This window comes from Raphanus sativus, unplaced genomic scaffold (genome assembly GCF_000801105.2).
Source record: "Raphanus sativus cultivar WK10039 unplaced genomic scaffold, ASM80110v3 Scaffold3227, whole genome shotgun sequence".
Lineage (NCBI taxonomy): Eukaryota > Viridiplantae > Streptophyta > Magnoliopsida > Brassicales > Brassicaceae > Raphanus > Raphanus sativus.
In genome coordinates, this window is record NW_026618534.1 from 1 (window position 1) to 11810 (window position 11810).

The following is an 11810-nucleotide window of genomic DNA, read 5'->3' on the forward strand; positions in this document are numbered from 1 at the left end:
GAGAGAGAGAGAGAGAGAGAGAGGGATTAGACATTATGGAACTCCGTTGATGGTGGTTTCAGGGTCGATGATGCTTCCGGTCTCCCAAGCGTCTCTGGTCTGCACCGGTGGAGCTTCTTCAAGCCATTATAAATGATAATAAAAAACATTTGTTTTGTATAAGCTTAATGTATTGATCTTTTAAGAGTATGCTCGATCATGTGTAAGCTCAAACTCAATTATTGTCTATGTTTGTTTGTGCATGTAGAAATAAGCAATGTAATATTCGATGTCCCGCGGGACGGCCCGCGAAGACCTACATATTTTGCGGTACGGGATTGGGTAGCTAGTTTGAAGACCGCATCCCGCGCGGGACAGGCCCGCCGTGTACCGCCAGAAACCGAACCCGCAGCGGTTCGGGACGGGACGGGATGGGAGAGCCCAATTGCCATCCCTATCTCTTCTGTTTTAGAGGTTAGTGTTTTTCTTTCGTGGTCCATGCACGTGAATAGTTTACTCATTCGTTATATAATCGTGTGTAGTCGATTGCACATCTGCCCTCAAACATTTGAGCAGGCATCTAAAACATAGCACATAAAATCATCGTAAAAAATTGATATACATCGTTGCTACAATATTTTAAATTTAACTTTGCTAATATTTATACTCGGTTCAAAAAAAAAAACTTTGCTAATATTTATAACAATAGTTTGTGCCATACATTTTTATAATTCACTGGGCCATAGTGGGCTTATAAATTATGACTATAATTGGGCCATAATCAATATCTTACCAAAATTATACCTCAACAATCTTTAGGCCCAAGAGAAAGGAGTGTTCCGTTCACCATTAATTTATATTTTGCAAAAAAAAAGAAGGTAACTTGCGAGCAACTGCTGAGCTACCAGATTAAAGAGTTTCTTCAGATCAGAAAATACTTCTAAAATTGTCTATTTTTGGATCCCTTTTTAAATAATGAGAAAAAGTAGTAATATAGATGCAATAATAGAACCAATAATTCTGGTAGATAAAGAAAAATGATGAAGAAGTAGGCAGAATATAAAAAGACAGGAATACCCTCGAGCGACTTCACCTGATTAACCATATTAAAAGCGCTATTGACTCTCAAGAGAGTTGACTAGAAGCAGTACGCACATACCACGTGGCGATATGAGAGAGCGAGTACGCATTAACGCGTAAGCAGAGGAGAATTAGATACTCGCACTTTCCGGAAAAAAATTAATTCAGAGGAAATCTTAGCTGTACAGTACTTCTGTCTCTCCCTTTCTTCATCAAAAGACGAGAGATTAAAGAAAAAAAGGACAAAACTTTAAAAGGAATCTCCTCCCCTCAGTTCGAGAAACCACGAAAGGGTTTTACTTTGATTCAGTTCTTGTTCTCGAAAGTCTTCTCTGCTTTTGTTGTGTAAGTACTTACATGTCTTCTCTTTTATTTGCTTGCATATCGAAGCTATTATGCCCTGTTCTGTCTCAACCCCTCGTGAGTTTTGATTCAGTACCTTTGATTTAATGTTAAGTTGGTGTTTTAATGTATTTGATTTGTTCTTGGTCGGTTTTAAGTACTTTTTAGTTTCTTGAAATGTAATAAGAATCTGCCTAATTTTTTTTATAATATGACAGTTTAGGTTTGGATTTGAAATTGTGTTTTTTATTGTCTTGATGCTGCAGCTTTTGGACCAATACTTTGGTCTTTGGTCTGAAGCAATGCAGTTATATCATCATCCATACTCATTAGACAGCCAGAGAGTGAGACTAGCTTTGGAAGAGAAAGGCATTGATTACACATCATACCATGTGAATCCCATCACAGGCAAGCACATGGACTCTTCCTTCTTCAGGATGAATCCCAGCGCCAAACTTCCCGTTTTCAGGAACGGTTCTCACATCATTTTGGACACTATTGAGATCATAGAGTATTATATGCTACAACACTTTCTCCTCCATTGTTAAAATAGTAATATTCTCTTTTTTTTTTTGTGTGTGATAGTAATTAAAAAGTTATTAAAAATTTATTAGATACTTGGAGAGAATAGCTGAGGTGTCTTCTGGTGTAGAGGATGCTACTTTCGGTAGAGAAGTACTTGAATGGATGCGGAAGATCAGAGAATGGGACTCCAAGCTTTTCACACTTGCTCACATCCCTGATAATCGCCGCCTCTACGTTTCCAAGTTCTTGAGGATGGTTATGATTGCGCGGATGGCCGAGTCTCCGGACTTGGCCAGTGCTTACCACAGGAAGCTAAGGGAAGCTTACGAGACAGAGGACAAACTAAAAGACCCCGAAGCCTTGAGGAGAAGCAAAGACCATTTGCTCAGGCTTCTTGATGAGGTTGAGACCAAGCTAGAGGGGACGAGTTATGTGGCAGGGAATGAGTTTAGCATGGCTGATGTGATGCTAGTGCCTGTGCTAGCTCGGTTGTCGCTGCTGGATTTGGAAGAGGAGTATATAAGTAGCAGGAGGAATCTTGCTGAGTATTGGGTGGTTGTGAGGAGTAGACCAAGCTACAAGAAGGTTATTGGAAGGTACTTTAGTGGCTGGAGAAAATATGCAACACTTTTGAAGACTTGGATGTTTGTTAGAGTCAGAAGTTTGCTCAGAAAATATTGAAGATTTGGTTTCTTTGTTTTTGTGTTTCCCACTTTGAATGTTCATTTTACATAACATTGTAAAGTTGAGAAAAGTTTGTACCAAAAGCAATATTTATTTAAGAAGTTTGTAATGTGTGAATAAAGAATGTGATTTGCTCTTACATTGAAATGTGAAATTTAATTTATAGATGAAGGTTTTTACTTTTTGGCTTTTTTGGTCATAAAACAAAAGAATTTAGAATATACTAAAAAGGGTAGAAAAAGTATATGATTTTCCCCTCAAAAGGGGACTTTCTTTTCTATGAGCCAAATTAACCAACCAATCAATCATCACTGTAATTTTCCTCAAGAGCTGAACTTTCATGGAATGTGTACACTTCTCTAAAGTCAAGATTTTCTTGGCTGTTGATCTTCTTCTCTAAAGTTAGATGCCTCAGGTATAGGGATGTTTGCTGTTTTCTCCCAACCGTTGTTGTTCCGCATCCATGGAGGAACGTTCTGTTTCTGTTGCCGAAAGTAACTTGTTCCTATATCAGATGAAAACTCTCTCTTCCGGTTTGGAGAGGAGGCTGAGACAGTCCCTGTAACACCTGAGATGTTCCAACCGGAGTGCTTGATCTCACTGGAGCAACCCGGGTTTCCCATGGAGGAGGGACAGACTGTTCCGTTTCTCTTGGCGAAAAACTCCCCGTGAGGAACAGGTGGTAGAGGTGGAAACGGAGAGAACGGTATCCCAGGAGCAACAGACCAGCTGTTCGGGTCGTCTTTGCAGGGTGAACCACATTGATGAACGATGCTAAGCGGGATTCCGTAGGAGACTGTTAGCCGAGAAAGAAACTTTGCTTGTGGCTGTGCGGTGACTGCGTTAGGCGCATCCGGGCAAGGTGATGAGAACCCGGGTGGAAGGTCGTCTTGGACATCTGTGATGGTTCTTTGCTCTTTTGAAGTAGACGGCTGGTCCCATCTGCTTTTACGCTTGCGTCCACTTGTCTCGGGAAGGCTGGAGGAAGTAGGTTGTTGTATGCACCCGTCAGATACTGAAGGTGTTTCAGGAGTTGCAGCCCTTGATGATATGACAGGAGTTGCAGCCCTTGATGATATGACAGAGGCAAATGGTTCTGCACGTCTTGGCGAATGGTGATCATATCTAGGTTCTTGTGATGCTCTGAATCTGCTGTTTATAGGTGATCTTCTAGACTCAGATCTCTCTTCTCTGTCCATGCGCCAAGGTTTTCTAAAATGCTTAGGGATCCATCTGTCTCGGAAGTTTCTCGCAATTTGATGAACCTGCAGGCATTAACACATGAAACCAGTTGGAAACTAGAATGCTATATAACCCAGATGATCATCTGGCCAAGGTCTCACTTAAATAAATAGATGAAGATGAAATGTCATATGGTGCTCAAGAGTTCAAGATTCAATACAATTTCATAAGGGTAATACGGGACGCTAGGTACCAACCTGTTTGTCATCATGCTCGGTGAGTGTTAGAATAGACTCCTTGAAGCTGCACAGAGATAAACATGAAATGTCATAAAATTATCAAGTAAAAGAAAAAAAAAAGACACAGGCGACATAGCCTTTTTAAAATTTACGAACCTTTCCATCCCTGCATAAGGAGGTGGTCTGACTATATGCTCCAGTGCAAGAATATCCCTTGTAGCAAGATACTCTAATACCTGAAGCAAAGCAAGTGATATTGATAGTAAATAGCCTACAATTTAAGAACACATTTGCTAGAAAACCTCAAAACTCTTTGGTAACTGGTATTCACTTTGCACAGTCATTTCATACAAAATTTAATGATTATTTCACATTGACTAAGATGAAAGAAGAACTGCCTTTGGGTTGGTATTATCACTTAACTAAAAAGTGCCTAGTGTGTTCTGACCAAGAATGTACCTTCAAAAGTTTTCGAAGTATTGGGGTCTTCTTAAAATCCCTCCGGTATTGTTTCATGATATTGTGTAACATTTGCAGACCTGGATGTGTTTGGAGGTTAATCCATCTTTATAAGGTAAAAAAGATTCGTACAATAGAGGAAAAGGACATGACTAGGTACCAAACTAAAACAAGTTAGACGTACCATTCTTGTTGATTATGTCCACTAAAACTGTTCGTGACTTTGTCTTCAAAAGGGCATCAAGAATCATTGAAAGATCTCGATTGCTGCAATGGTTTTACCCCAAAAAAAAAAAAATTTCAGGCAACAGATGCAGAGTGTAATAAATCGATAATGGGAACTAAGATAAGCAGGTTAAATGCTTGGAGACCTTTGAATTCCTTCATTGGCACTGCCCCGGGAAGCAGCAGTGAGAAGCAGAAGTTTCAAGTATCCCTTTGCTGAATCCTGTTTGTTTAAGAAAAGGAAAAGGAACTTAGATACGCAATTGCTGGATAATGAGGGAATATTAATATGAGAATCACGCCAAGGATGAGAATCACAAACCAATAAGTAACCCTTAGAAAGAAGCAAAAGATGATGTTTTAACCTTACAGCATAACTAGTAAATTTGGGATAGTAACGCTATGCAACTTACCCTCCGCTTGCTAATCCCTCCCCCAACATCTAGTAACTCGTTCAGTTTCCCTTCAACTGCAAATTAAATTTGGTAGTGTTATTAGCGAGTATAACTGAATGATTCTGGTATTTTTACCAATTAACGTCTAATACTAGTACCATACATGTTTCAATACGCCCGCTGGGAGAGACTTCCTCCGATCCTTTAGATTTGATGGGCTGCTGTTGCAACTTTTTGACTGGTGTAGTCTGTGCTTTGTTAACACCAGGAAGAGTACTTTTGTCTTGCTTACTAGACCCAGATGAACGAGAAGTTTTCATACGCGGACGAGATCGTGAAAGTATCTTCTTATTTTCACCCGATCCTTGCTTTACTGTCTTATTAGCATTTGCACCATCCGAGGACACTCTGCTGGGAGAACTGGTCGTCGGAGATGTGTTTTTAGTCTTCTTTTCAAGAAGAACCTCCTGCTGGACATCAATGACAGGCATGTCCGTTGAAAGTTCCTTCGATACTTCGGTTGGTTGAAAAGATGGAGGAATCTCGCTCTCTGGAAGTTTTACAGATAATGAGCTAGGCGATTGGGAAGTAAGGTCCTTGGAATCATCAACCATTTCAGACTTCTGTGGTGGCATTTGCATGTCAGAACTATCAATGAAGATCCTAGGAGTTGCATCTAAGATTCCCTCCCCACTTTCATCATCATCAAGGATCACAAGTTCAGGATACTCTTCATCTGAATCACTTTGAACAACTACATCACCGTTCAAAGGATCTCCCCCAATATAACCTCGGCAATGTGATGACCCACAGTAACACTTTTTGGCAGCGGCACCAAAAACCCTCACATAATTGTAGTCAAATGTCAACTCCTGACCCTGGCAAAGCAACAGACAGAATTAAAAATTTCATTATAATTTAATAGCAGACCTTGATTCTTTTTGGCTATGGCGTTTGTATTTGTGTAAACATGTTAATTTAATGAGTTCCCTATAAGATCACAACAACATAGTTTATCAAACACCCTTTGAAAATTGTTGGCCGTATAAATTTACAATTTCTAGTGAAATTCAATATCACAGAGCATTCGTAAATGTGAGAGAACCTACCTTCTTAAGGTCTTGCATGGAGAATATTCCAACGCAAATTTCACCATTCACCATCCACTGCAACAACATTTAATAGGTAAAAAGATAAAAAAACATACACATAAATATATAATAAAGCAGAAGAAGTAAATAAGAAGCAGACAAGCTCAAGAAGAAGTTTTCTAATCAGATTTTTATCAATGAGTTTATAATCAGACTATGAGTCACGATACCGCAAAGAGCGCATAATAGTCACCTTTTCCGTACGGCAGTTAGGTTCACAACTATGGTTAATGAAACGCCCTAGATTTCCCTTTGCACCAGCATCTATTACCTGCATTAACAAAAAAACTTACAAAGTTACTGCAAAATGCAACACAACCAACAGAGGTGACCTCTCTATGCATAGACCAGTTCAATAAATGTGCAAGGATAAAATAGGCTTTTGCAATAAAATCGTTGAAGCCATTTTCATATGTTACTTTTAGAGCTTACGCAAGATGGTGATACTGATAAAGATACATACGAGTGTCAGACGAAAAAGACAAAGAGAAGAGGATAGTCTCGTCATCTTACGTTTGCAAAGGTCAAATAAGAAACCTAAAAGTAACTAACCACAGCTGCAAGCAAATTGCTTAACCAGAAAAGGTTTACAAAGATGGAACTTCACTTCTTTAAATATGCATCTAAAATCATCTAAAATCAGAAAAGAGACGCATTCAGGGAACAATATGTCGTGTACTCGCAAATACTAGCAATCGCACAGTTTTTACTCAACAACTCCACAGGCTTTAAACAGCAAAACCACTAACCATTTCAATCAAAGATGAAGAAAGAAGCAGCTGGCTTATTAGAAAGAAAAGATATTTACCTCATTCCCATTCAGAGTCATAAAATAGAAATGTTTCTGACCCATAGAAGCATAATCCTTCTGACGAGCCTCATAGGATTGCATATCAAGCACCTGTTACAAAAAAAAGATGATCCATATGATAGTTCCATCTATTGGCTAACTCACAGTATACATATGTTTTTTGAAAAGCACATATGCGGAAAAAACTATACGCTAACAAAAGCCCATCTACAACTGATAACATCCTACCAAATTTGAATCATCATCAGAAGCATACCTCTCCAACGTATTCAATAAGGAATTGCCCCTCACGTACATCCTCAAGCAATCTCAGGCCATACCCCTTCTTACCAGATTGGAACCTCTCAAACTTAACATATTTCCGTTTTTGAAACTGCAGAAATAAGGCCAAAAGATTTGAGAAGATATAACTTGACTGTGAATGTAATGCTTTTGCTTGCAAACAAGACATCACACCTGCTGATTTGAGCATAGATCGCCAGTAGGGCAGGTACCATGGAGACATTCAATGTTAAGCATTCTATTGAGACATTCTTCTCCACAACCCAGTCTACCATCAGGTGGTGGTTTGCAGTGACAAACCATTATCTGTCCAAAATAGAAGATATCATGATAACTAAGTAGCAACTATAGAAAAGGACAATACTGACAGCGGAAACACATTTCCACTAAATCATTACTACCATAAAAAGTACAAGAAAATTAACCTCGTCAATTGTTTGATTTTTACGGTTACGATGAAGAAATTGGTTTGTTTTTATGGCCCTGAAGCACGCCTTTTTGTTACCTGCATAATTGCGGGTAAGAAAAACACAGTTAAAAATTGAATACATATTAAATCATATGATAGTTTCCTATTGTACACTAATACTGAACTCACCTGGCAAACGTTTGCTCTTCTGTTCCTTGTCGTTCCCCCTATTAGCCGCCTCATAGTCATATGCATCTGCTTCATCCTGTCCTATGCCCAACTCTTCATTAATTTCTTCATTTGACATCTCTTGAGAGATTGAGCAGTGAGCAAAATCTTTATCTGAGTTGTTCATACAAATCCTTTAAACAAAAGAAAATTCATATTAGATGTAGAGCAAGACTACAACAGATAAAAATCGATGAGCTAAGTAGCAATTGTGGAAGACATATAAAGCTACGGACAAGAAGTCCAAATGCATTTTGACACAAAATCTAATTATAAATATTTGACCTTCAATCTCAGGTTGCAAAAAATTAAAACCTATCAAGCACAATGGAAACTTTGATAAAAGGTTATATTTGATGCAAACGCGACAAGCACAGATGTTTACACAAATTCACAAACCGCAACAAGATTAACTATCATATGCAACACACTTTTCATCTAGGAGTTTCAACGAGACAAGTTCATATGCATACATACCATTTCGAGCTCTCGTCAATTGACTCTACCACAGAAGCAGGTATACGTCGCCATTTAAAACAATCATCGCAACGAACCCAGGCACTCTCTGTGGAAGAGCTATCCTCAATAGTAAGCTCCATGACCGTTTCCTCATGAATCACATCTTGTGTTATGGCGCCGCCATTAATGGTTTTTCCAATATTAGCGTCTAAAAGAGCACCTATTACATGAGTTTCCATAATATGCAACTTAATCATTTGTGTATTAAAATGAGTGGAAACTTCATAAAGAAATGGAAAACATTGGCATGCTCATCAGTTTAACATAACATGTGCAAGAGGGGTGTAGACAAAGGACGTAGAGCTAATCAAAAGAGGCGTACCTGTTGCTTCGTGAGACTCCACTCTTCTTACTTCATGATCATTACTATCATCACTTCCAGCACTCCTATTTTTAAAGTTGTGTTGCTCTAACCCCTCATGAGATTCATTTTTTCTCCCGCCTTTGGCAGACTTGGACTTGGATTTCCCTTTTCTTGTTCCATTGCCTTTTGACTTGGGTTGTTTACCTTTTTTGGCGTTTGGAATTAGATGTGAACCATTTTCCAAAGGAGACGCTGAAGCAAGCAATTCATCTTGCTTTTCTAGTCCTCTGTTCGTATTGACCATGTCCTCTGCAGTGCTGAAAAAAACATGAGGCAAATCCTCTTTAAGTCCATTGCTGACAGTAGAATCAGGCACAGAGTTGATAACTTCTGAATCTGGTGAAGTTTCAGCGTCCAGGGACCGGGTTCCAGTGGCCCTCTCGCACTCTTCAACCATTATACTGGAGGAAAGGTGTGTACCCTCATCTAAAACATCACCACCTAGCTTCCTACATAACCCCTCAGCGTCTTGGTTCTTTTTCTCATCCGTAATAGAATCAGGTGACAGCCGGCATGAAAGTTTCTCCACTGGATTGTTTTTCTCTTTTAACTGCTCTCTAGTTTTCCCAGTTTGGAGTTTATCCTCGACAACATCTGCTGGCCCTGGAAACTCTAAACCTGTTCCGGCCTTAACACTACCACCAGCCGGCAAAGAGTTGCCACTGACCTTAGAGACTGTAAGGTTCAAAGGATTATGGCCACCTGACTTTACCAAATTAACTTTCAAACGAAGGCAAGAGCCACTTGATGCTTGGATGTTTCTGCTAGGTCCTTCTAAATATCCGTTATTGGAACTATTATGCTCTCCATTTTTTAGGATTGTTCTGAGGTTGCTTTGCTTCGTGTTGTGGAGGTCTACGATAAGGAATATTATTGCTCTGTAAGAAGATTTCAGCGGTCCTGCATGGTAATCCCCACTGAGACGAACGGTCTGGTTTTGAAACAGAGCTCCTCTTCTGCTTCGAACAGTTAAAAATTGATTCCAAATTTCTTTCTGACTGTTTCTTTCTAGAGGATTTTCTCGGATGAGGAGCACTCCGTTTTGTCTGCGAAATATTACCCTGTTTACCAGCTCGGGACCTCCTTTGCGGTGAAGACTCGCTAGTCCCAGATGCAGAAGCAACTTCACCACCTATTCTGCCATTGCCATCTACTATCCTGATCGAGTCCACTGCGTTTTCAGGATTACGAGCTCCAGTGCCTCCATTACCAAACTTCAATGGAAAACTCCTCACCAGAGAAGGGTCGGTAATAGGGGCGTTGGCTTCCACACCAAAGGTGTTTTCCTCTAAGGGTGATATCCGACTGAAATTTTGAGCTCTCGGATCAGCAGCCACATCATTATTCATCCTCAGAGCGGCCACATCACTTTCACTTGATGAATTCCCCACGTGGTTCTTTAGCAGTGTTTCATTCTTCTCAGAAAGATCAGTATGAAGCTCATCATCATGTACCAACCTCAAATCTGGATTGATCGTCTCTGTGTCTACGACGTCATCAAGATCATGTGAACGTGGGCCACCATCGTTATTACTAAACATTTCTGGAACAGCTAATGAAGGAGATACTGCGAGAGGCATATTACCATCAATATCACCAGAAGACTTCATATGATTCTCTGTCTCACTGCAGCCAAACCCCCCAGAATCCAATACCGAATCTGGAAACGGACAACTCCGAATGAGAGATACATCATCAGAAAAGCCAGCATCGCTACCACCTTCCTTACCTCCACCACCAAAGGTGCAGTTAAACCCATCACCTTCACCACCACCATCATCATTGTCTATCTCCTTTGCGTTTCCCAAAGACTCAAACTTCTCCACAGAATCAGCCTCAGTACCTGTTTCATTGACCCCTATGGGTAATAATACTGTGCCACCAGGTACAATAGCATCAGAAACCGATCCTCGAGCTTCCTCTGAAACCACTCCCGGTTTCTGACTCTCCTTATCAACGCAACAAACAGCATCAGATTTCTCCTCATCTTCATCTTTACCGACACTGTTCCCGTCTCTCATTTGCTCAACGTCCTCCTCCTCCATCGTAGGGTTTATAACTGATGCAGCCAGGGGAGTCTCCAGACAAGTGATTAACAACTCCATCTCTTCGCCGTCAGCCTTCGCAGAGGTGAGATTCTCATCGCCGCCGGCACACACAGAAGGGTCACTACTAACACCATTTTCCTTGCAATCCATCGTAATGTTCACCTGCTTCAAACAAACACACAAACGCTTAATCAGAAAAAGAGGATATTAACGAGAAATCAAATCATCCATCAAAGACGAACGAACCCAACGTGATCCAGATATCTAAGGTCAACGAAAAGCCTAACCCCGATTCAATAGACGAATCGAGTATCATCAACATTGATGACAGACTAAACAAACCAAACCCTTTGATTCTATCGTGATTGGAAAAGGATAATTAAAATAATTGAAAATTTGGAAGAGATAAGACGAAATAAACGAAACCCTAACCTCATGAATCAGGAGCTAGAGATTAGGCGAATGACAGGGAACGTAAGCTGGGGGAAACGAGGAGCGGAAGCAAACCCTAGAGAGAGAGAGAGAGAGAGGCGGAGACGATTTGCGATGGAATCGGAAGTAGAGGGGAAGAGACAAACGCGAAGCCGTCAGTTTTTTTTTTTTTCTTTTTTCTATGGGAGCTTTTCGATTTTATTTTATTTCTCTTTTCACATGTAATCTCTCTCTTTTCTTTTTTGTTATTTGCTATTAGGACACTCAGATCTTTTTCTTAAATAGGTTTGCGTTGATTTTTGTTGTGATTGTTCTTTTCATAATGATAAATTTCTTATAAATTTGTTCTCCGTTAATCTATATAGTAAAAAGTAATTATTTAATTCTATACTCTGATAATTCTGTTATTCTGATTAAATGATTCCTATGAAAATGATTGTTGACAAATTACATATT

At 39.8% G+C, this 11810-nt stretch overlaps 1 protein-coding gene and 1 pseudogene across 1 annotated transcript; one reads left to right on the forward strand and one right to left on the reverse strand.

The window, feature by feature from the left end:
- Nucleotides 1-1214: 1214 nt before the first annotated feature.
- LOC108835365 (glutathione S-transferase TCHQD) lies at nt 1215-2749 on the forward strand. The gene is made up of 3 exons (XM_018608626.2): nt 1215-1404; nt 1668-1912; nt 2016-2749. Exons 2-3 carry the CDS (start codon nt 1704-1706, stop codon nt 2605-2607), a joined length of 801 nt encoding a protein of 266 aa, XP_018464128.1. The 5' UTR covers nt 1215-1404; nt 1668-1703; the 3' UTR covers nt 2608-2749.
- Nucleotides 2728-11538, reverse strand: LOC130506425 (histone-lysine N-methyltransferase ASHH2-like; annotated as a pseudogene).
- Nucleotides 11539-11810: the final 272 nt, after the last annotated feature.